We start from the raw sequence: 26,909 nt of genomic DNA, 5'->3' as shown, positions 1-26,909 counted from the left end.
TTACTCAAGCTTTTAAGTCCAGGCAACATTCCTGTGATTGGGGCCCTGGAAAATGTGAATCAGATTCCGTAATTCAGGAAATATGACTCAGAGAGGGCAAACATCAACAATCCAACACCATCTCCAGTGCACCAAAATAACTGCCTTTGGTTTCTTGAGTAAAAGAGTTGCTGAAGGTCAATGTTTCCAACCTGCTACTAAGCTTGATCTTGTGAGCAGCCTTCTCTACCCTATGGAGACATAGATAATTTGCCGTCGGGCATTGGAAGAGGCAGCACCAACGTAGCCTTTACAAAACCATCCAAATCCACTGGTAAGATATCCACACCACTATCAGTGCCCTCTCCCAGAACAAGTTAACAAGGCAGAAGCAGGAAAATGCAACTTGCATTTTGCAAGAGGATTCTTGGTCGGCATACAGTCGTGCTGAGGGATCCCACTTACGTGCTGTAGAACTCTATGACTTCTCCGTGGATTGTCACCTTGTCGTGGTGAAGAAGCTTGTGTGGACCTGAGATCCTAAGAGCGATGCCGTCTGGAGCTATGCTCCTGGCAGGGCCACCCGTGGCAGTAAAGTTGAGGGGGAGGTCTCTGACAAAAAGCAATCCAACCAAGACCTCGAAGATGGAACAGGCGGAGGATGGCTGACCTTAGTGGAGCATCACAACGGCTGGGGAGGCGGATGAAGGCTGCAGCAGAAAAGGGTCTCCAGTCGTCTTGGACTACATGCCACTGGATCCTGACCCAGATCTGTCAAGGACTGTGGGGTAGCTGTTGTGCACCAGTCTCCCCACATTAAACAAAGTCACGCACTGGTGTCATCCATATAGCACCCTGGAGACACCCATGGTCAGCCGTGACCGAAAGGGGCCTAGGAACTCTATGACTCTCTCCAGTTTCTGTGAGTCACACCATTCACAGTCATGACACAAACACATTACTCTGAACTCCATCGCTGCAAGCAATTTAAAGGAGAACAGAGAAAACTTCAAAGAATCCTCAAAGTCTTCTTGGATCAAAAAAAGTTAAAAGAAATGTCAGGATTACTGGACCCAAAACTATGCAAGCTGTTTGAGACCCATCAATGAAGTCTCCAGGCACTTTGAGTTTCTCATATAGCTGCATGTAATATGCACGTGGAAACAACAGATGAACAATCCAAACAAACCCATCCTGCCGGCCCCATTTCTGGCAGAGTCTGCAAATCTTGCGAATCTACCTGAGAATCTACAAAACTTGAGCGGAAATGAATCATTCTTATTTCGAGGGAACTGACTAAGAATTAAAAGAACATATTTTCCTACATTACACTAGATTTAACTAGAATTAAAAAATCATTATGATGGCTTTCATATGCTCTGAGACCTTAATGCCATAGAAAGGTTCTATATATAAATGCTGTAAATACTACATGATGTTTTGAATATAAAACTGATTGTATGATGATGACATTTACAAGATAAGTTGACCAGAGGGAAACTAATACCAAGACCCATTGCAGAGGAGCTATTATTATTTGCCAGCTTCTATTTGCACCTCACATCATCTCTTCAAGGATAAGATAGATAGACAAAATACTGATATTCATTTAGTTTAACTTTGGTCTTCTTCATTCAAAATAATTGGAAATTCAAACGACTCCCTCCACTCCAATAAATAATGATTTGATTCACAAGTTTTATTCATTCAGTGGATAATATATACATTATTTTCCTTACTGGGAGCAAAAAGGATTAATTCATAAGATAACATCTTACTAAAAACTAAGCATTCAAACATCAATTCTTCATTGGTCTCTTTGGTGTATACTCTGAATGGTTAAAAGCCAACCAGTAAATTTCACTGCTCTAACCCTACAAACATATATTAATGATAGACACAAAATGCTTGAGTAAATTAGCATATCAGACAGCATCCTCTGGAGAACATGGTTAGGTGATGTTTCTGGTCAGGACACTTCTTCAGATCAAATGTAATATTAATGTCCGAAGAAGGGTTTCGGCCCGAAATTTTGCCTATTTCCTTCGCTCCATAGATGCTGCTGCACCCGCTGAGTTTCTCCAGCATTTTTGTGTACCTGTAATATTAATGTATTGTCTTACAGCAGATCGTTGTATAAAATGGTTTAAATAATTGTATTCTAAAAGAGTTAATATTCATACCAAAATTAGTAATCCTAAGATATAATTAATCGTATCTGTTTCTAATGAGTTAATTGTCTTTAATTTGTCAAAGGCCATGTCACAATAAAAGTTGCTTTCAACCATCTGCTTGAAACAAGGATGAGGCCTCACTTGGATTTGTGGTTAATGCTCTCCTGCAGTTAAAAGCAAGACGCCTGCAACGCAGATTTTAAGTGCATTTGTAACTGTGAGCAGAGTTTCGATCAGAAAACTCATACAGCTGATGTGCTTGCGATGTATTTTTAGTTCCGATTCATATTTTAACAAGGCAAGTTACTTTCAGTTGTAGTGACTCAAATATCTAACACACATTGGGCCAGTGTTAGCCGTTATAACAACCAAATCCACAAATAGGGAGAAAAAAAATGTTTAACATGCAAAACTTGTTAGTGAATGCACAATGCAATGTTTTATTTTATAAACCTAGAAAAAATATTGTCATATTTAATCTTGACCGATGTCGGTAGCATTGCAGATGCATAACGTATGATGAAGCATATAAAATTGGACTAATGCTGGGGACTTACAACAATAAACACGAGAAAGAGCCAGCAACTTTCATGCACCCAAAGAGATAATCCACAAAAATTCTAATTCTCATCTTGACATTTGCATTAACAATACAATTAAATAAAATCCTTATCTGTTTATAGGAATGTGAGAATTTGATGAATCATTTTAAATGTCAGTGGCTGAAATATGCCAAGTTGGCCTGCAGTGGGGGCATCTGGTATAGTCCATAATCATAAGCTTTGTTCTGTACTTTCAGTTCCTGCAAAAACCTGGATAAGCTGAATGTGCAAACAATATGTGAACCAATCAATCCCACAAGCTGAATAGCCAGTTCTTTCAGAACATGGGTACTATGGTGCGTTACTTTTGACTTAAAAAGGCATGCCTGCTGAAACATAAACCTTTGTGTTTAAACATCTGTTATTAACAATCAGCGATAGCTAAGACAATTCCATTTGCATTTACAAATTGTCCTAAATTCGGCACAGGCCAACTAAATATTTGACGCATGCCAGAAATAGTTTTATGTGATAACAAGTAGGCACGAGTGAAGGGCACTTATTTTCATACAGCTTGCCAGGCTTTCAATATAATGATAATGTCATTCAATTTTGAGATTGTTTTACCTGTTGGATATCTTCAGGTAAAGGGTGAATTGGGATATGGTGTTCCATATTGATCTGTTTAGGCTGAAGTCCCAAACTGCTTGACATTACCATAAATCTACAGCTGCTCCTGTGATAATAAAGAAAGGTTTGTGTCAATACCCGTTTTTCGTAACCACGGAATACCTGAAAATGCTTTACAACAAAGAGTACAAACTAAACTAAAACTATGTAATGTTGGAAAATAGTCATAGAGTGATATAGTGTGGAAACAGGCTCTTCAGCCAAACTTGCCCACACCAGACAACATGACCCAGCTACACTAGTCCTACCTGACAGCATTTGGTCCATATCCCTCCAAACCTGACCTATCCATATACCTGGAAGGGTTTTGGCCCGAAACGTCACCTATTTCCTTCGCTCCATAGATGCTGCTGCACCTGCAGAGTTTCTCCAGCATTTTTGTGTACACCCTATCCATATACCTGTCTAACTGTTTCTTAAATGTTGGGAAAGTCCCTGCTTCAACTACCTCCTCTTGCAGCTTGTTCCACACATCCACTGCCCTTTGTGTGAAAAAGATCTCCCTCAGATTCCTATTAAATCTTTTCCCCTTCACCTTACACTTATGTCCTCTGGTCCACGATTCACCTACTCTGGGCAAGAGACTCTGTGTATCTACCCCATCTATTCCTCTCATGATCTTAAACACTTCTATAAGATCACCCCTCATACTCCTGCCCTTAAGGAATAGAGTCCCAGCCTACTCAACCTCTCCCTATAGCGCAAGATTTTTAAGAAGGAACTGCAGATGCTAGAAAATCGAAGTTAGACAAAAATGCTGGAGAAACTCAGCGGGTGAGGCAGCATCTATGGAGCGAAGGAAATAGGCAACGTTTCAGGTCGAGACCCTTCTTCAGACTGATGTGAGGGTGGGGGGGGGGGGGGGGGGGGGGATGGCCATGGAGGAGGCCCAGGACAGAAAGGTCAGATTCAGAAAGGGAGGGGGTTGAAGTGCTGAACCACCGGGAGATCAGGTAGGTTGTGAACCGAGTGGAGGTGTTGGGTGAAGCGATCGCCAAGCCTACGCTTGGTCTCACCGATGTAGAGCAGCTGACACGTAGAGTAGTTTGGGGATAGGGCCCTGGTGCGCCTCGAACAAAGATTATTCGACGTACCCTACAAAGAGGCAGGCATAGCTAGGGCCCATGCGCGTTCACACAGCTACGCCTTGTATCTGGAGGAAATGGGAGGAGTCAAATGAAAAGTTGTTAAGGGTAAGGACTTCGCCCCAAAATTTGTCCCTTGCCACCCAAACCACCCCCTCTCCTGGCACTTTCCCTTGCAACCGCAGGAAATGCTACACTTGTCGCTTTACCTCCCCCCTTGACTCCATTCAAGGATCCAATCAGTCTTTCCAGGTGCGGCAGAGGTTCACCTGCACCTCCTCCAACCTCATCTATTGCATCTGCTGCTCTAGGTGTCAGCTGCTATACATCGGTGGGACCAAGCGTAGGCTTGGCGATCACTTCACCCTACGCCTCCGCTCGGTTCGCACTAACCAACCTGATCTCCCGGTGGCTCAGCACTTCAACTCCCCCTCCTATTCCAAATCCAACCTTTCTGTCCTGGGCCTCCTTCATGGCCAGTGAGGACCACCGTAAATTGGAGGAGCAACACCTCATATTTTGCTTGGGCAGTTTACACCACAGCGGTATGACCATTGACTTCTCTAATTTCAGATAGTCCCTGCTCTCTCCTTTCCTTCTCAGCTATCCCTCAGCCCTCTGTCTCTGCCTTTTCCTCTCTTCTTCCCGCCCCCCCCGCCCCCCACCCTCACATCTGAAGAATGAAGAAGGGTCTCGACCCAAAACATTGCCTATTTCCTTCGCTCCATAGATGCTGCCTCACCTGCTGAATTTCTCCAGCATTTTTGTCTATCTCCCTATCGCTCAGACCTTCTAGTCGTGGCAACATTCTTGTAAATCTTCCATGTACCCTTTCCGGCTTGACACCGTTGGACAAATGGCAACTAATTTAGCACAAAATTCCCCAAAAATCAATGTAATAGTGACAAGATGTCATTGTTGTTCTAGTGAGTGGAAGTGGGAGATGGTCTGATTGAGGAATACATATAGAGCAGGCTACCAACAATATCTCTCTAGATGGACACAAAATGCTGAAGTCACTCAGGTTGAGTTACTCCAGCATTTTGCGTCTATCTTCAGTGTAAACCGGCATCCGCAGTTCCTTCCGAAACAATATCTCTCTGTTCAACTTTAAAATAGCAGCACAGAATCATTGATGCTCACTTAAGAACACATTCAGGACCTCAGATTACTGCCTCAGATGACTGCAATCACCTGTGAAGCAGTCCTTCAGTACTGCTTGAGATTGTCAGCCTACATTTTTGTGTTTGGATCTCTGGAGCAAGACTTTAACCCACATCTGATTCACAGCTGACTCAAATATATGATAGCAAAAATGTGTAAACAGCAAAATAAATTACAGATTTAAATTGCACTAAAGTCATCTGTGTCATTCTTCTGCTTGACTACATCATGGCTTGAGAGTAGCGCAGCTGTGAACTGAAAGTTATTTGGCCAGACAATTGTGAATCACAGTGAAAAATAGCAATGTCTTAGACATGCCACAGCTCTGTGAAATATTCCAGACTTATATAAAATTCCTGTGTGACAACCGTTGTTCACAGAAGTTGAAAATTACAGTGTACTTTAAACTTTAACAGTTTACAAAGAAACTGCTACATTACATCATACACATTTTTGACAACCTTTGGAAAGCTAACAGGTACACTAATATCATTGTATATTACCCATCAGCTCAACATGAAAATAAGCAATGTATTGATGTTAGTAATCAAACTCCCATCCAAGCTCATCTCTGAACTCGTGGAAATTGCAAGTCAGCACTCACCTCCGCAACTGGTTCCTAACCAACAGACCACAAAGAGTGAGGATAAGTGACAAGCCTTCGTCTACGACAATTCTCGACACTGGTGCCCCACAAGGATGCGTTCTCAGCCCAATTCTGTACCCCTAAATACCCATGACTGTGCAGCCAAATGCAAGTTAAATTCCATTTGCAAATTCACAGACAACACCACACGAGATGGAGTACATCTCTAATTTATTTTTAGGCCTTGGAAGTTCAGCATATCCCCAACAGCTCTCACCAACTTCTACAGATGCACCGCGGAAAGCATTTTATTTGGATGCATCACAGCATTGCACGTGAACAATCCATCCAAGACAGCAAGATAATGCAGAGAATTGTGGACATAGCCCAAACCATCACGCAATCAACCTCCCATTGACTCCATCTACACTCACTCTGCCTCGGCAAGGCCAACAGCATAATCAAGGATCACCCTGGTCACTACCTCTTCTTGCCGCTCCCATCAGGCAAGAGTAACAGAAGTATGAAAACGCACACCACTAGATTCAGGTATAGTTTCTTCCCAGCTGTTATCAGGCCAATGAACTATCTTATTGCCGACCAGAGTGTGGTCCTGACCTATCAACTACCTCAATGGAGGCCCTCGGATTATCTTTATTCTGACTTTACTGAACATTATCTTGCACTAACCGTTATTCCCTTGTCCTGTATCTGTATACTGTGGATGGCTTGATTGCAATCATGTAGAGACACAAAATGCTGGAGTAATTCAACGGGTCAGGCAGCATCTTTGGAGAAAAGGGATTGGTGACATTTTGGATTGGGACCCTTCTTCATACTGATTGCGGGGGGGGGGGGGGGACTGGAAGCAGGAGACAGATGACATCAGGCATGGTGGTTCCGATGGGCCGATTGTTGGCTCAGGATGGTGTGAAACTAATTATTATACATTATATATTATATATAGATTATATATTATTATGCATTGTAATAATGTATAGTGTTTTTACTGAATGGATAGCATCCAACAAAACAGCTTTTCACTGTACCTTGGTACACGTGACAATACTAAAGTAAAGTAAAAAATAATTTGTGCTGACCCAATACATCGCCGATCCATGTCCTCCAGCGATGCTGCCTAACCCGCTGAATTACTCCAGCACATTTTTGGGGTTTTTTTGTGCACCAGAGTCTGGAGTTCTTTGTTTCTCCCTAACCCGGTTGTTAAACTAATCTTTGGATATTTATTGGCAAAAGTGACTGACTTTACACATTATTGACAAACAATGAAAACGCTATGAAAAGTATTATTTATCACAACACTTTCTGGCATTTTCTCACTTGAGGTATCAAGATATCTTCAAATTGCCAAACTTTTCACAAAAAAATATTTCCGCTGCAAAGATAATCAATAAACATGAACATTATATATAAACTACCATTATTTCCCAGGATAAACGCTATTTGGGAAATGAAAGTACGTCAACCAGACCCTAAGGAATCATTGTAAAGAATGAAGCCACTCACAAACTGGAGGAACAGCACCTCATATCCCAGTTGGGTAGCTTACATCCCAACAGTATGAACACTAAGTTCTCCGGTTGTAACCAATACCACAGTGTGGACCGTTTTACCCTCTATCCTGGCCCCTTTACACCCTCCTCTCCACTTCCACCTATAATTCCCACTCTGGCTTCACATTTCACTCCTCTCCTTATGTGACAGCCTTTGTCTCTTTTTCATCTCTAGCCTTTGTCACTTACTACATCTATCCACTATTCAAACACCCTCCCATCCCTTACCTGGATCCACCTATCATTTGCCAGGCTTTGCCCTGGCCCTATCTCCCTTTTCCGGCTTTCTCCACCCTATTACAATCAGTCTAAAGTAGGGACCAGACCAGAAATGTTCCCTATCCATTCCTGCTGGAGATGCTGTCTGGGCCGCTGAGTTCTTCCAGCACTTTGTCTTTGCTGGAATGCAAATGAGTGTTAACAAGTTGTCGTGAGAAATGCAGTAAGAAGTGCAGTGCTGAAATGTTGCAAGTGTTGAAATACTATAATCAGCTGAATGGAGATGACTGAAAAAAATCGGTCAAAAGACTGATCAAAATTACTATAGAATAAATCATCCCAGAAATTATTATGGGGAACATGCTCTCAGTTACAAATAAAAACATTTATCTGGTGAATATTATGCAAATCATTTCTGTATCCGTGTGTCTTCTTACATGCTAATATAAATAAATGCTACTTTCAATAGCTAAATTAGTAGCATGACAGCTTAATATGCATTGCATTAAAATTTATTGAAGTTATTGTTCACTAAACTGGGTGGTTTGCACTTGGGAGCACAAGGTTGCCACGACTGGCATCCAAAGATTAATGTGGTACAATTACCAACTAACAAGGTGTTTAAATCAAGTTCCTATCCACAGGGTGGAGATTAAAAGGCGGACATTAATTGTTGCATAGTTTATGGCAGATTAGGGAGTCGTTTAAGGGTCAATCCATCTTAGGTTTCGCTTTTGCCACCCATCTGTAAACAAAGTAAATGATTACCCAGCAGATCACCGTGGTTGGAGTAACTCTCTACATTTTCCCACAGTGAGACGTTAAGGTTGGGCAGTGTTGCTAACAGGTAGGTCAGGATAGTGATGACTACGCCTTGCCTACACTCTGCCCCCAACTGCTAGGGTTCCCAGCGGTCCACCAAGGCCTGCCAGATCTCCTGATTGCAACCATTTTACAGTGCCCTTCATAATGTTTGGGACAAAGACCCTTAATTTATTTATTTTTGCCTCTGTACTCCACAATTTGAGATTTGTAATAGAAACAAATCACATGGTTAAAGAGCACATTGTCAGATTTTATTAAAGGCCATTTTTATACATTTTGGTTTCACCATGTAGAAATGTCAAGTCAAGTCAAGAGAGTTTATTGTCATATGTCCCAGATAGGACAATGAAATTCTTGCTTTGCAGCTGTGTTTATACATTGTCTCCCCATTTCAGGGCACCATAATGTTTGGGACACATGGCTTCACAGGTAATTGCTCAGGTGTGTTTAATTGCCTCCTTCATGCAGGCATAAGAGAGCTCTCAGCACCTAGTCTTTCCATTACCTTTGGAAACATTTATTGCTGTAACATGAGGACCAAAGTTGTGGCAATGAAAGTCAAATAAGCCATTATGTGACTGAGAAACAAGAATAAAACTGTTAGAGATATCAACCAAACCTTAGGCTTACCAAAATCAACTGTTTGGAACATCATTAAGAAGAAAGCGACCACTGGTGAGCTTACTAATTGCAAAGGGACTGGCAGGCCAAGGAAGACCTTCACAGCTGATGACAGAAGAATTCTCTCTATAATAAAGGAAAAATCCCCCAAAAATTGTCCGACAGATCAGAAACCCTTCAGGAGTCAGGTGTGGATTTGTCAATGACCACTGTCTGCAGAATACTTCATGAACAGAAATACAGAGGCTACGCTGCAAGATGCAAATCACTGGTTAGCTGCAAAAATAGGATGGCCAGGTAACAGTTTGCCAAGAAGTACTTGAAAGAGCAACCGTAGTTCTGGAAAAAGGTCTTGTGGACAGATGAGATGAAGATTGACTTGTATCAGAGTGATGTCAAGGGCAAAGTCTGGAGGAGAGAAGGAACTGCCCAAGATCCAAAGCATACCACCTCATCTGTGAAACACAGTGGTGGGGGTGTTATGGCCTGGACATGTATAGTGCTGAAGATACTGACTCACTTATCTTCATTGATGACCCAACTGCTGATGGTTGTAGCATAATGAATTCTGATGTATATAGACACATCCTTTCTGTTCAAGTTCAAACAAATCCCTCAAAACCCATTGGCCGGCGGTTCATTCTACAGCAGGACAATGATTCCAAACAAAGGTACACAAAAAAGCTGGAGAAACTCAGCACGTACAGCAACATCTATGGAACGAAGGAAATAGGCAGCGTTTCGGCCAGAAACGTTGCCTATTTCCTTCACTCCATAGATGCTGCTGTACCCGCTGAGTTTCTCCAGCTTTTTTGTGTACCTTCGATTTTCCAGCATCTGCAGTTCCTTCTTAAACACAATGATTCCAAACAGGCTGCTAAAGCAACAAAGGTGTTTTTCAAAGCTAAAAATTGGTCAATTCTTGAGTGGCCAAGTCAATCACCTGATCTGAACCCAATTGAGCAAGCCTTTTATATGCTGAAGAGAAAACTGAAGGGGCTAGCCCCAAAACAAGCAAGGGCTAAAGATGGCTGCAATACAGGCCCGGCAGAGCATCACCAGAGAAGACACCCAGCAACTGGTGATGTCCATGAACCGCAGACTTCAAGCAGTCATTGCATGCAAAGGATATGCAACAAAATACTAATCATGATACTTTCATTTACATGATATTGCTGTGTCCCAAACATTATGGTGCTCTGAAATGGGGGGACTATGTATAAACATTGCCGTAATTTCTACATGGTGAAACCAAAATGTATAAAAAATTGTCTTTATTAAAATCTGACAATGTGCACCTTAACCACATGTGATTTTTTCTATTACAAATCACAAATTGTGGAGTAGAGGCAAATAAATAAATGATCGGTCTTTGTCCCAAACATTATGGAGGGCATTGTACATCCTCTTCGCAGTCTCATACCTACCTTTCTGGCCATTATGACCACAAATCATATTCAGTTTGGGTAGCTTACAACCCAACGGTATGAACATTCAATGGTAATTTTAGGTAACTTGCTCCTTTTTTCTCCTCATACGATGATGGACTCCAACTATCCCACTCCCATCTCCTTCCACCCATACCTCCGCCCTTTAGCTTTACATTTCACTCTTCATCTGACACCATTTTGTCTCCATTTCACCTCACTGCCAATCACCACCCTCCTCACCTGCATCCACCTAACACTTGTGTAGGAAGGAACTGCAGATGCTGATTTACACCAAAGATAAATACTTCTGTGTATCCAATCTGAGACCCTTCTTCAGATTGAACCTTTTCATATGTCTAGTTTCCCTCTCTCCTGATCCGAGTCTGAAGAAGGGTCTTGACCCAAAATGTCACCTATTCCTTTTCTCCAGAGATGCTGCCTGACCCACTGAGTTGCTCCAGCATTTTGAGTCTATCCACCCAACACTTGCCAGGCTTTGTCCTGCCCCCACCTCTCCTTCACAGCACCTTCCCCCCATACTCCAATCAGTCTGATTAGAAACACCACTTATCCATGTTCTCCACAGATGCTGCCTGACCTACTGAGATACTCTAGCACTTCTTAGTCTAAACAGGAAGGCTCGCTGACAGAGTGCACGCCACCCAGCAGTCACACCGTTCCCATATATCTTTTCAAAAACAGCATCTGCAGTTCCTTCTCACACAGTTAAATTATATATATAATTTAACTGTTGAAGAAGGAACTGGTTTACACCGAAGATAGAAACAAAGCGCTGGAGTAACTCAGCAGGTCAGGCAGCATCTCTGGAGAAAAAGAATAGGTGATGTTTCGGGTCCAGACCCTTCTTCAGACTGCGAGTCAGGGAAGGAGGAAGCGAGAGCTATCAACAGTGATATAGGGAGGTTGTACGGCAGTTGGGTCACGACCCATGACCCGTACTGTTGCTACGCTACGCCAAGTGGAGTACACGCGATGAACTGCAGGTAAGCACTTACCAGTGTTTCCAGCATAGCAAGCCCGTTAAAACCCGCCAAAATTGTCAATTTTTGCACTGTAAATAATTATGGAAATCGGGATAAGCATGAGAGACATTTAGCCTACTTCAGAATTCCAAAAGTGAGGAGAAATGACAGTAGATAGAAGCGAGAGCTGAAGGGACAACAACAGCCAAAGTGCTTGGCGAACATTGGCCGTTTGCTCACTGCATTTCATCAACTAAGGCATTACTTGTGTTTTTCTTGATTCCTTTGGCATCTAAAAAGTTTCAGAAGTGATAAATCTGGCTGTAAAATTTTTAAATCGCCCATGGTTCTCGTGGGTTTTTACATACAAAAGGAAAACGCCTCTGAAGAAAACTTTACAGCAAGATTTATCACTTCTGAGACTTTTTAGATACCAAAGGAATAAAAAAGCAAAACAAATAATGCCTTACTGTTGATGAAATGCAGTGAGCAAACGCGATAATTCCCAATATTTTCAATTCCCATATCTGCACGGCCAATGTTCGCCAAGCACTTTAGCTGTTGTTGTCCCTTCAGCTCTCGCTTCTCTTTACCTTCATTTCGCTTCACTTTTGGAATTCTGAAGTTGGGTACATGTGTCTCACACTTACCCCGACTTCCACAATTTTTTACAGCGCAAAAATTCAACATTTTGGCGGTTTTTAACAGGTAGGAAAGTACGCGTTTCTTGCATTAATAACATATACCGGAAGTTACGGATGTCCTCCAGATGGATTGAGCGGCTACGTGCGTCAAGCCCTTTGACCCGGTGACCTTACGTGCAACCCCCCTATAGAGAGATATAGAACAAATGAATTAAAGATATATTAAAAAGTAATGATGATAAAGGAAATGGCCCATTTGGCTGTGGGCGAGGTGATAACCAGTTACAGGCAATGAAATTCACCAGGACAACAGTGAAACCCTCAGCTAACAATGAGCCATTCTACATTTCCTTATCATCGTCTGCTTTGATCAGTCTGAAGAAGGGGATCGACCCGAAACATCACCCATTCTTTCTCTACAGAGATGCTGCCTGTCCAGCTGAGTTATTCCTGCATTCTGTGTCTATCTTCAGTGAAACTAGTCCAACAACTAGTGGAGAAGGGACAGAGTGAGAGGGGGGTTGCTTGAAATGAGAGAAATCAATATTCACACCAAAGAGGGACACAAATTGTTGGGTTGTAAGCTACCCACTAATATAATATAACTATTTTGACGTGGGTTCCCGGTGCTGGAGCTGGCGTTGCGGCACTCACTTTGTCGCCGGTGCTGAGATAAAGCGAGCAGGCAGCTTCCACCCGACCTCGGCGCGCCAGGCCGCTGGAGCGGTAACCATGGAGACGACGCGGCGGGCGGGGGCGGGACATTGGGCGACGTGCTGACGTTGAGCCGCGCTGTGAGTGGCCGGATGGCGTGATCGGCAGTTCGCCCCCTCTGAACGTCATCGCGTCCCCCGGTCGACCGCCCCCACCCGCTGCGTCGTCTCCATGGTTACCCCCCCGCCAGCGGCCTGGCCACCCACCGCGCTGTTGCTGGGCGACGCCAGGGAGAGGTATGCTCCTCCCTTACCATAGCTGTCTCCAAGCTTTTCATTTAATAGAAGCGTGTCTTTTAAATACATGGTGCAATGGCAATTCATGGTGCAGTGGCATCCTGCAAACCTAGGGGAAATGCGATTGTAAAGTTAGTACATTTACCATCTGTGGTGAATCTTTAGAACTATTTGCCACAGAAGCCTGTGGAGGCCAAGTCAAAGGATATATTTAAGGCAGAGGTGGATAGATTCTTGATTAGTACGGGTGTCAGAGGTTATGGGGAGATGGCAGGAGAATGGGGTTAGGAGGTAGACTTGATAGGCCGAATAGCCTCATCCTATGGTACACAAAAAAAAGCTGGAGAAACTCAGCGAAGGAAATAATCAATGTTTCGGGCTGAAACCCTTCTTCAGACTGATGGTGACAATTTTACCTTGTCCAGTTAAAGCCTAATCCTATCACTTGTGATCTCATGATTTATGATCTTATGACCAAAGGAGGCGGAGGGTGATCTTACAGAAGTGTACAGTTTACAGTTTAGTTTATTGTCATTGTGGTAGGATGATTCAGTTGTTTAATAACAGCTGGGAAGAAATTGTCCCCAAATTTGGAGGTGTGTGTTTTTGCACTCCTTTACCTTTTGCCTGATGGGAGAGGGGGGAAGAGCGAGTGGCCAGAGTGCAACTCGTCCTTGATTATGCTGCCGGTCTTGCTAAGGCAGCATATGATATAAATGGAGTCAATAGAAGGGAGGTTAGTTTGTGTGATGGTCTGGGATTGGTCCACAATTCGCTGCAATTTCTTGCTGTCTTGGATGGAGCTGTTCCCAAACCAAGCAGTGAGAACAGCTCCATCTTCTATAAAAAGATATTTTGTATACATTCATTTTGTATAAAATCATGTTTTTTGGGACATATGACCATAAAATACTCTAGCTTCTTGATGTTAATCAGAAGCATTGTGAATATCTTCCAATAGCAGTGTTTCAGTTATGGAAGTTTCTCGAGGTGCCTGAGCTATAGGGAGAGGTTGGGCAGGCTAGGGCTTTGTTCCTTGAATCACAGTAGGCTGAGGCATGATCTTATGAATATATGTAGATCATGAGAGGAATAGATAGAGTAAATGCACTGTCTTTTACGCAGAGTAGGGGAAACATGAACCAGTGGACATAGGTTTAAGGTGAGAGGGGAAAGATTTAATAGGAACCTGAGTGGCAACCTTTTCATACAGAGGGTGGCGGGCAAATGGAATGAGCTGCCAGAGGAAGTAGTTGAGACAGGTACTATAACAACATGTTAAAGATATTTGGACAGGTGCATGGATAGGAAAGGCTTCGAGAATTATGTGTCAAATGTGGTCAAATGTGACTAACTTAGATAGAGCATCTTGGTCAGCATGGACAAGTTGGGCCGAAGGGCCTGTTACCATGCTGCATGATTCTATGAAATTGCAAATTATAAAATATCAACCCAAAACCTGAGCTGCTGAGTGTTTTCAGAATTTTACATTTAAATTTCTAATCGGGAGCATTGTGTTTTAAATGAAAGCAAGTTATTCTGGATGCTTCATTGAAGTGACTTAATTTCTCAATAGGTATTTTGTTTGCTGATTCCAGACTCCTGTGACCTGTAACGTGTGCAAGTTTTCCTTCCTTGTCCCTACCAATTGTTATTTTAATTTGTCTTGTAGGTTAGATTGTCTTGTTATTCCACAATTTAGATCCCTCAATTAATTTTACCAAATTAATATTCCCAGCACATTATGTGTCGGAAGGAACTGCAGATGCTGGTTTAAACCAAAGATAGACACAAAATGCTGGAGTAACTCAGCGGGACTGGCAGCATCTCTGGAGAGAAACAAATGTGTGGCGTTTCGGGTCGAGACCCTTCTTCAGACTTTTAGGGGAAAGGGAAACAAGAGATATAGACAGTGATGTAGAAAGATATAGAACAAATGAATTAAAGATCTGCAAAAATGTAACAATGATAAAGGAAACAGGCCATGGTTAGCTATTTGCTAGGTTAGAACGGGAACCTGGTGCGACTTGGGTGGGGGAGAGATGGAGCAAGAGGGAGTGCATGGGTTACTTGAAGTTAGAGAAATCAAAATCATACCACTGAGTTGTAAGCTGCCCACGCAAAATATGAGATTCTGTTCTTCCAATTTGCGATTTGCCTCACTCTGACAATGGAGGAGGCCTAGGACAGAAAGGTCAGTGAGGGAATTCCAACACATTCATTTTTTTCCATTCCTTCACACCTTGAAAGCCTTTTAAATTATGAAAGAATTATTAATTATCAGAGGTTAATAAGGCCTCAAATTGCTAAATAGGTGTGCCACTTTTCCTGACTTGTATAATGAGCTATTAAAATTTAACTGGACAAGGTAAAATTGTCACCAAATTTATTTGAATCGCTCTATTCCAATTTTACAAAGAGCAGGCTGATTACATTTTTATTACAAAATCAGCAGCATAGTTTCGATGTGTCACAATATAACTGTGGCTTTGCTTGTCCACATTGTGGCTGAGTGGAATGCAAAACCCTTTTCTGGACGACTTACTTTGCCTGTGCATACGCAAGAAAAGAGAACTGAACCAACCAACTATAGAAGCCACAAATGGTTGACATGCATGTACCATTTACCGTGCAGAGATTCTTCATATCGGCTAATGTTTTTCCAGTTTTACAAATTGAATTCTGCACTTCATCTGGCCCCATAATTATCAAGTCAAATCACTTTTATTTCTATAGCACATTTAAAAAACAACTCTCGTTGACCAAAGTGCTTTACATTGGTGGAGGTACTAACGTTATACAACAGTGGTTCATAGATTAAGTACATACATAAATACATACACGTAGCCCTCCCTCAGAGGACGTCAAGAAAGGCTTGAGAGTAAAGATGAGTTTTAAGTCTCGACTTAAAAGAGTCGATGGAGGGGGCATTCCTGATGGGAAGAGGGATGCTGTTCCACAGTCTAGGAGCTGCAATCACAAAGGCGCAGTCGCCCCTGATCTTAAGCCTAGACCGCGGGGTGGTCAGTAACCCCAAGCCAGCCGATCTGAGGGACCTGGAGGTGGTGTGGTGGGTAAGCAGGCTTTTGATGTAGGTGGGGGCAAGCCTGTTAAGGGCTTTGTAAACATAAAGAAGGATTTTGAAATTTATTCGGAACTGCACAGGGATAGAGTGTAGAGAGGCCAGGATCAGGGTGATGTGGTCCCTGTTTCAGGAGCCTGGCAGGAGTCTTGCCGCGGTGATTTGGACCAGTTGCAGGCAGGACAGGGAAGATTGACTGACGCCAGTGTAAAGGGAGTTGTAGTAATCGAGGCGGGAGGAGATAAATGTGTGGATGATCTGGAAGAAGCTAGCTTTTACCACGGCAATGTCAAATTTCAACGCTGAGTCAAATATCACGCCAAGGTTTTTGACGTGAGGTTTGAGTAATGGGGTAAGGCTTCCAAGGCTGCCTGCTATCGTTTTGATTGAGTCCGAGGGGCCGAGAAGGATGACCTCAGACTTACTCTCGTTTAGTTAGAGGAAGTTCTGGGCCATCCAACATTTTACATCCTCAAGGTAGTGGATAAGGTTAAGTAGATTTGATCGGTTGTTATAAACTATAACTTTAATATTTGGAGGAAATTATCTCCAGAGGAAGCTACCAGCAACGTTTTCCATAAATGTTTAATTGTTTTACTGGAGGTTGAGATGGAAAGTGTTGCTAGGCACAATGGCTTTGATCCAGTACTTGAGAATCTTTTCTGATATTTTTAGGCTTTTGTCACTCTGCAGCTGAGAGAAAAAATGATCCACTTTCAATCCCTGTGTCTGCAGCTATTTCTCAAGCCCTGATGAAATTGTACTGATTCCTATTCCCTTCCTCCATTTCCCAATTTGCTGGTTTAATTTATTTTAAGCTCTTTATTTTGAGTGTTCAACATTTCAAGGAACTCTCTTGTGATCGTTTCCTGAAAGTAATTTCCGTCCTCAGAACTTGTACCCACCTTACAGACCCATAAGCCGTATAGTGTGAAGGGTCTCAACACAAAATGTCACCCATTCCTTCTATCCAGAGATGCTGCCTGTCCCACTAAATTACTCCAGGATTTTGTGTCTATCTTCAGTGTAAACCAGCATCTGCAGTTCCTTCTTACACATATAAGCAGTATATACCCATCAAGCTCAACGTTTTAAACAATCTTAACATTATTACATCACTCTATTCTAAATTGACAAGTCTTTCTTATCTTCATTACTTTATAACATTTTAGTACATTTTTATTGACCCAACTAAATGTCTCAGTACGCATTCCTTTGTTTAAACCCCTAAATAGCACGTACTCATCTAAATGGTTTAAATCGGCTCATTGTTTTGTCTTGACCTTTATTTTCTTGTGACATAACCTCAAATTCCAGCTTTTTATGATTATCATCCAGAAATACGGCCCTTAATGTTCTATAAACATATCCCAAATCTCTCTACTTGTCCTCATCAGGAGATGAATTCTATCCAGTGCCATCATTATTGCTTTTTCAAACATCATGGATAAGCTTACATTCTGAATTCCATTCATCAATTTTTATCAGATTCTTATTCCCTCTCAGTTTTCTTGTTATCATTACGGCATATTTTAACATCTTTTAAATTAATTTGTTATATCTAATTGCATGTTGTATAGTTGTACATGTTTTCCCTCCACCAGTGACTCTACTGGTGGTAGTAGGAGTCAGACCACTGGGTGTTGGAGCCTGCAGTGTGAAGGCTGTGGGCCTGGAGCTGGTAACCCAGGGCATGCTGCTGGGCGGTGGAGAGGCGGGGGTTAACTTGACTGGACTCGCTGGTGGAGACTGGACTAAAGTTTTCCTCTCCCCTGACTCTCAGTCTGAAGAAGGGTCTCGACCTGAAACATCACCTATTCTTTTTCTCCAGCGATATAGCCTGACCCGCTGAGTTACTCCAGTAAAGCCATTATGTTCCCTCCTAAAAATAATTGTCCGCTCATTACATTGAAACCCAAATAATTATACAGTTCATGATATGGGGATCTTTAGTGAGGGGAAAAAAAATCTACAAAATATTTGCTGCATGGTAGCTTTAAAAATGACGTAGTACATGAGCTGAAGATAGACACAAAATGCTGGAGTGGGTCAGACGTTATCTGTGGAGAAAAGGAATAGATGACGTTTCAGGTTGAGACCCTTATTCAGACTGAGCTTGTCTGGTTTGAATCAGATGTCAAGTCCACAAACATAAGCAAAGCGATGGAGTTAAATCAATGTGTGGTTTCCAAATGTGTGGACCTTGATCAAATATATTTTCGAAGTCAAAGTACACATCATAGGAATTTCCACAGTTGGCTTTGATTGTCACTTCCTCAAAGAAATCAAAGCAGTTGTTTGGGGAGTTATCAATAAAGATTGCAGTTTATTGTGTTGACATGTGGATAACCTTTAATAAGTCCAGATCCATGTATCCGCATCATTACAGCAGATTATTTGGTTATTATTATACTGCTATTTATGGGTATTGCAAATTGGCTTCCATATTTCCTATATTAACCCAATGAAAATTACACCTAAGAAAGGCGTACTTAATTTTAAACTGTTTTGGGATGTCCTGAGATTTTGATTTGTCATTAGATTTGTTTATGTCGTGGGTATATGGAACGAGCGGCCAGAGGAGGTAGAAACATAGAAAAATAGGTGCAGGAGTAGGCTATTCGGCCCTTTGAGCCAGCACTGCCATTCAATATGATCACGGCTGATCATCTAAAATCAGCTTTTTCCCCATATCCCTTGATTCCTTTAGCCCTAAGAACTAAAAGAGGTAGTTGAGGAGGGTGCTATAACATTTAAAAGGTGTTTGGACAAGTACATGGATAGGAAAGGTTTAAAGGGCTATGGGCCAAATGCAGGCAGACGGAACTAGTGTAGATAGAACATCTTGTTTGGCATGGGTAAATTGGGCGGAAGGGTGTTTCCATGTTGTTTGGCTCTATTTAGGGCTAGTGGCCACTGTTCCTGCTCCCGTTTTCATCTATGAAGGATGAATGGAACTTGATTCCAATGAACACACGAGGATGAAGTTTTAGATCTCGAGTTTAAGAAAATAGCCAGAAAACATTGGAATCATTGTATCTCAAGTTAACGAATGTGACAATATTGGTTTTCAGCACCCAGTTGGCCAGGACATGGATAAGGTGGGGCAAAACAAGTGGGTGGAAGTATAGAAACAAGGAACTGCAGATGCTAGTTTACAAAAGAGTGCTTGAGTGACACGGCAGGTCAGGCAGTATCTCAGGAGAACATGGATAGATGACGCTTCAAGTCGGGACCTATCTCTAGAATGAGGTGGAGGATGCAAATCTGTAATGCAAAGGAAACAGGGTTAGAATAAAAAACAAAATGCTGGAGGAACTCAGCAGGTCAGGAAGCATCTGTGGAAGACGTCTGAAGAAGGATCCCGACCCAAACGTCATCTGTCTTCCTTCCACAGATGCTACTGGACCTGTTATGTTCCTACAGCACTGCGTTCTGCTCAAGATTCGAGCATCTGTGGATTCTTATGTCTCCTGTTTATATTACATCTTGTCATCACTGGCTATATACAAAACCATTAGAGATTACTTATATGCAAAGAGTACTGAACTGTGTACAAAAATCAATTTCACTGTGCCTCAGTACATGTGACAAATAAGGTACCAAGTAATACCAAATAGGGCAAAATGTATTCTTGAAGATAAAAAAAGATTTCAAAGGCAACTTCCCCAGTAATGATGGGCTGTGATGTTCCCTTTACTTCAGAAAATGTGAGCCCTCGTATGTTCTGTTATAAACAAAACAAAGAAATCTGCAGTATTAAGCCCCACGTGTATAATTCTTGTTTTCGTTAACCACCTGGGGTGAAAACGTTGCTTGGTATAACCTTGATTTCTAGAAAAGAAACATTAGCATGTATTTGTAAATCAAATGCCGTGACATTTCTTTCGTGGGAAAAGCAAAATGTTGACCTATCTGCATGCAAAGCGATTCCTCTCCTGCTCCCCACCAAGGCGACGTGCCGCGCTGATAAAGGAAGTGTGATCGTACCAGCTGCACTTAACTGACCCTCCGTGTCTGAAGTGAAACTGCTTTGTATGGAGACCTGGCTGGTTAACCCCGCAAACTCCCGGGCACGATATCGACTGCACACACACATGCACACCAGCTACCGGAAATTATAGAGGTCACCAAGGCAAAGTTAAGCCTCATGCAAACTGCACGGAAGAATGAGTAATGTTTAGATAGGACACGGATGGCGTGCAATGGATCAAGGCTTGCACGCACCGTCGACTAAATGCAAAGCCAAACTTAGGCGACTGCAGCAAAACGTAGTTCCCTGCGTGCTTGTGAGAGTTGGGTCGAGTAACGTGGGCATTCTGCTACATAATTTGTTAGAGTTTGGTAAATTGCACTGAAATAATGGGATCGCTCGTAAACAGTTTCTTACGCGCATAATATACGAAATGACGAAAGGGACTGGCTGGCGAGCGACCTCAAGATGTCGATGAGGCAGCTCCAGCGAGCATTACGTGCGTGGTGATCGTGACCAAAGATCATAGATATCTGAGATCATGACTCTAGGATGAACCTCACGGACGTGTGCCTCAGCCGTAGCCTCGCCACCTTTCCCCAGATCGTGTGTCCAGTATCTCGCCTTGAGAAACCCATACCGCGGCCCAGTGCAAGGATCAGCTGAAAAACACTATTAGCACGCTACTGCATTTAATATCGTGACACTGCTCTGAGAAGCAGGGTTTAAAATAACCGCAGGCTACCAGTGATCAAACGCAGTCACGCAGCGCTGTGCAGCAGGAAGCCGGGCGGGGGCAGGAAGCGCCTCTGACTGAGACAGTGCAGGTGCTCAACTGCGTGCAAGGACAGCGCTTGCACACATGAATGTGCGACTAGGGAGTTGTTCCGTGCGCCTTAACATCGACTGCAGCCTCCCAGGTGGAAACTTGCAGACTTTGTACACTCAGATTTAACACAACTTACTCAGGCCTCCCAAGTGGAAACTTAAAAGCTTTTTAAGCACTTAGATTTAAAACAACTTATTGCAGAGTTAAATAAGAAACCCAAAACCATTCAGGGAACTAAAACAGGGGTTCCCAACCTTTCCCCCCCTGGCAACTTTAATAGCACATAACAATGTTATTTCACTTATATATGAACAACTAATGATGAACAGATACCGATATACCAGAACCAAACACAGTCAGTCAATGAGAAGAAATATGCACAACTCCAGAATCAACAAATTTACCCCCTGGGTCGGCGAAATTTACCCCAGTTTGGGAACCCTTTTTCTAAAACTTAAAATAACACGTCCGGAAACAATCTGACTTGAAATGTCGCCTGCCCATTCATTCCCACCCCCGCACCACCACAGATGCTGACTGACCCGCTGCGTTTCTCCAGCAGTGTTTAAGAAGGAACTGCAGATGCTGGAAAATCGAAGGTGCTGGAGAAAGTGCTGGAGAAACTCAGCGGGTGCGGCAGTATCTATGGAGCGAACGAGTTTCTCCAGCAGTTTGTGTTTTGCTCTAGATTCCAGCACCTGCAGTTGCTTGTGTCGCCAAGAAATTGGATTGTGTCACGCCATGTTTTTGAGCGTCAACAAAAAACAATGAGAAGTAAAATAGGGTCAGACAGCCGGTTACACAACGCTGATGATGTTGGTGCACCCGGCACAGATCACTAAAGCAGTAGTTTTCCCTGACACTCAGCCTGAAGAATGGTCTGGTCACCTATTTCTTTTCTCCAGCGATGCTGTCTGACGCGCTGAGTTACTCCAATTTGTTTGTGTCTATCTATGGTACTGAGAACAGATGCTCACACACTTGTGTTCAGGGTTATTCTGCCACTGACTCCAGGGTTAAATAACTTCCTTTTAAGCTTCATTTTTTTCTCCAATAGTCTAAGCCATGTTTTATACTTTCCCCCAGATCATTAAATATAACGTGAAGGTTCAGCAAGCTAAAACAGTAAATGATGAGTTTTATTGAAAGGAGATTTGAGTACAAGGGTGGAGAAATCTTGCTCTGATTATGCAAAGTCTGCAACTGGAATACTATGTTGATAAAGGGAACTGCAATGCTGGATGCTGGATTACAGGGGGGGGGGGGGGGGGGGGGGGGGGGGGGAAGTGCTGGCGTAAACTCTAAATTGATTTAATTCAGAACCACTTCAACTGCTGTTCCAAAAGTATAATCTGCTACTTTTCATGGCTCCAGTTGTGAATATGTCAGTTACTCTATTCATTAGATCCTGAGGCAAAATTCTCAGCATGACTTGTTTAGACCTAATTTTGTCCTTCACTACCCATTCTCCCAATTGAAGCCATCTGTAGGAAGTTCAGCAGAGGACTTGTATTGTTCACCCTTAGAAAACATGTAATAATATTTAGTTGATTCTAAAACCAATATCCTCCATTTGTGTGTCTTTTGTCCCAAATGTTTTCACAACTACATTTTTATTCAAAAGAAAGTTTTTATTCATATGTAGGTTTTTATTACATAATTCTAATGTTATATTGGCATAATTTTACAAACATTACTAATTGAAACATATATCCATGATTAGAAAATAGAAATAGAAAACAAGCTTTGAACTGTCAGATGCATACTGTTTCCACCTTCAGCAATGAAGCAACTTCAAAAGGCAGCTGGATCAGAAACCTAGCCCATCTTTTCACCTGCCCAGCTAGGAATAAAATGGTTGCCAAATATTTTAGGAGAAATTTACAGGGAATTATCTCTTTAAAAAAGGGAAAACTTTGAGTGAAAAACAGCTTCAAGTTTGAAAGACTTAAAAAGTGTTTTTCTCTGGACCCAGTCCAGTTTACTTTGTGGATAAGCATGTTCATACCCATGTAACTGTGGGCTGACATTCCACAAAACTATTTCTTGAAGGATATTTCAAATGACTGAGGGGTAATAATCCCACTGCCATCCTGCCGCACCCCTATAGAATCATTGCTTTGGGTATATTGACTTCCTGCGCTTGATTATGAATCACTGGTGTAGCCTAAGTTTTGCCTTTTATGATTTGATAATTAAATAAGGGTGTTTCTTGCAAGATTGGAAGGCAATTTGTTTCTCAAAACATTGAGTTTAAATGATAATACTCTCATTATTGTAGGCAAAGCTGACCAGGTTTTGACTGTATACACTGATCTCCCGGTTGCCAAACTTTAATTCCCCTTCCCATTCCCACACTGACCTTTCTGTCCTCGGCCTCCTCCACTGTCAGAGTGAGGCCAAATGCAAATTGGAGAAACAGCATCTATTATCTCGCTGGGCAACTTACAACCCATGGCCCATTCATATGAATATTAATTTCTCTAACTTCAAGTAACCCCTGCATTCCCTCTCTCTCCATCCCTCCCCAACCCAAGTCACACCAGGTTCCCGTTCTCACCTAGCCAAACACCTAACAATGGCCTGTTTCCTTTATCATTGTTACTTTTTTGCATATCTTTAATTCATTTGTTCTATATCTCCCTACATCATCGTCTATATCTCTTGTTTCCCTTGCCCGTGACTTTCAGAAGGGTCTCGACTTGAAACATCACCCATTCCTTCTCTCCAGTGATGCTGCCTGTCCCGCTGAGTTACTCCAGCATTTTGTGTCTTCTTCGGTTTAAACCAGCATCTGCAGTTCCTTCCTACTCATATACTCTTTAATATTTGCTGGCATGCTGAAACAAAATTGTGTGTAGCCTTAAAGGGCAAGCAGCTATCCTGAAATAAAAGTAGAAAATGCTGGAGATACAGATCTGAAGTGGAGATAGTCAATAGTTTCATTTCCTAGGTAGAAATATCAGCAACAATTTGTCCTGGTCTAACCACATTTATACTATGGCCAAGAAGGCACACAACACAATACAATACATCAACAGCTCAACTTCCTCAGAAGACTAAAATAAATTCAGCATATCTCCAATGACTCATCAATTTCTACAGATGCACCATAGAAAGGATCCTATTGGGATGCATCATAACTTGGTTTGGCAACTACTCTGCCCAAGACTGTGTGAACATGGACATAGCCCAGTGCATCATGGAAAACCAGTCTCCCCCACCTTTGCCTCGGAAAAGCAGCCGACATTATCAAACATCATTCATACCCCAATCATTCTCTTTTCTCCCCACTCCTGCCTGACAGAAGATACAAAAGCTTAAATGTATGTACCATCATCAGATTCAAGAGCAGCTTCACCCCTGTTATTATCAGACTGTTGAATAGACCTTTCATGTGCTAAGGATGAATTTGCGATCTTCCAATCGACTTCATTGTGGCCATTGCACTTTTTTTCAATCTGTACTTTTCCAAATAGTTGCAATTTCATTTCTGCACCATTTCCTTTGTATTTTTGAACCACCTGTTCTCATCTATGCCTTGACTGTACTAATGTTTGGTATGATTTGTCTGGATGGCATACAAAGCAAAGCCTTTCCTTGTATTGTTCTGTATTGCATATGTGACCATGATATGAATGAAGCATCCTTGGAGAGGGAAATAGGGATAATAACATTCCAGATCATTGACCCATTTATATTTGGGTGTTTGTTCCTATGGAAGGTCAGTGAACTAAAAGTTAACTCGGTTTCCCTCTCCACAGATGGTGCTGACTTCTGGATATTTCCAGCATTTCCATTGCAGTTCAGATTTCCAGTACCTACAGTTTTGTCGTTTTTTGAAGTAGCTATGCTTCCGAATTCCTTGGAGCCAGAATGCCCTGTCTCCATAGACTATTACAATAATAATGTATGGATGAGGACAGCTTTTTAAACTTCCTAACTTCATGCATTTCTGATCCTTTAACACCACGTTGTGATCCTCACTGGCCTACTCCTCTACTGTAACATCCATTTGTACAGAATATAGCGAGGCATGGAGTTATACAGCATGGAAACAGTCCCTCTTGTCCAACTTGCCCTTACCAAGCAAAATGTCCCATATACACTAGTTCCACCTACCTGCATTTGGCAGGTGTCCCTCTAAACGTTTTTCTAACCTTGTACTTGTAAAATTATGTCTTTTGAATGTTGTTACAGTATGGTGCATATTCAAGTGTCACCATTTGTACGTCTTGCTTAACAAAGCAAACATATTCTTTCTGACTGTCTTTTTGATGAAATGTTGACCCAAGATTCTATCTCTTTAGTCTGACAGTCTCAAGATACATTTTGAACTACATGGGAATTCTCCTCTATCGATCTGGATCATATTCTTTCAATTACCCAAATGGAGAAGAATGTGACCTGATATGCTGCCTGCCCATTCCCTGCCAAGATGATGACTGACCCGCTGAGTTCCTCCAGCACTTAGAAACACACGGATTAATAAGCAATGATCGACATAGATTGAGAAAATCATGGGGTTGGAGTAACGCAATGCATCAGGCAGCGTTTGTGTATGGAACGGGCAACTTTTTGTGTCTAGACTCTGAGACTGCAGGAGGGTCCCGGTCGCAATGTCATCTGTCCATTCACTCCACAGATGCTGTCTGACTCATTGAGTTTCTCCAGCACTCTGTGTTTGGCTCAAGATTCCAGAGTCTGCAGTCTTTTGCGTCCGCAAATTGAGGTCACATCAGTAATAGAAATTGTCACGGAATTTGAATTGCATGCCATTCACAGAGCTCCCTTTAAATAGCTTGTTCATCACTATCTTCCTGTTGCACCTTTGCTTATACAAAAGCCTGCACGAAATGTTCTGGCTTTGTTGTCTAAACAGCTGCAAGAATCATTTTAATTTAGCTTTAGGCATTGACCTCGTGCAAATAATCCAGGAGAAAGTCCACAATGCAGGCAGGCGTTAACAGGGAATTTACAAGGTTTGCAATTCTCGAATGACAGAGTCAGCCGTCGTGCAGTGGTCCGGGATATACTCACAATGCTACATTTCACCCTGATTTTCACAGAAGCATTGAATTTCCTTACACTATCTCCATTCCTCAGTAGCTCCAACAAGAAGGATATCAAAGTATCAAAAATGCAGAAGAACTTTCTGCAGTGCATCACATTGTAATGGACAAAAATCATCATCTCTCACTGTCTGTTTTATTTCATTACATGTAACACAAAACATGAAACAAAATCGGCAATGCTTCTTTGTAAATTATTAGTTTGCAAGAAATTTGACTCATGTTGTTGGATCCTTAGGATGAAGTTACATTAACTCTAGAGCAAGTAATAACTTCACAGAAAACATAGCCTGTTTTAATATGTTAGCCTGGTAATACTCATCAATATTTTAGTCGACAGAAAAAGACATGAAATATGCAGATCATTTAACATGAATAAAGCAACAGTATACTATGATTATCGCTCAAAACCTCCAATGCATACTAATAAACATATTTTTTACAAAAGCATCTAATAGTTGTTCCAAAGAGATTGAATGGTTTCATT

General features: G+C 42.1%; 1 protein-coding gene across 7 annotated transcripts in view; it reads right to left on the bottom strand.

Annotated features, from left to right (window-relative positions):
- The window catches only part of lekr1 (leucine, glutamate and lysine rich 1), a 111,252-nt gene extending 89,913 nt beyond the window's left edge, over window positions 1–21,339 (bottom strand). The window contains exons 1-4 of one of the 7 annotated variants that reach the window (XM_055646296.1): window positions 20,539–20,654; window positions 15,564–15,647; window positions 12,619–12,701; window positions 3,323–3,431 (exon numbers count right to left, since the gene is read on the bottom strand). In XM_055646296.1, the coding sequence (XP_055502271.1) occupies window positions 3,323–3,415 (93 nt within the window). In that variant the 5' untranslated portion in view covers window positions 3,416–3,431; window positions 12,619–12,701; window positions 15,564–15,647; window positions 20,539–20,654. The other 6 variants (XM_055646298.1, XM_055646295.1, XM_055646293.1 and 3 more) reach the window with 6 other exon arrangements.
- Between the last annotated feature and the right edge of the window lie 5,570 nt (window positions 21,340–26,909).

The sequence above is a fragment of the Leucoraja erinacea genome, chromosome 14, assembly GCF_028641065.1.
Source record: "Leucoraja erinacea ecotype New England chromosome 14, Leri_hhj_1, whole genome shotgun sequence".
Classification (NCBI taxonomy): domain Eukaryota; kingdom Metazoa; phylum Chordata; class Chondrichthyes; order Rajiformes; family Rajidae; genus Leucoraja; species Leucoraja erinaceus.
Note: the sequence above shows the minus strand (reverse complement) of the source record. Positions and strands in the feature narration are given on the sequence as shown.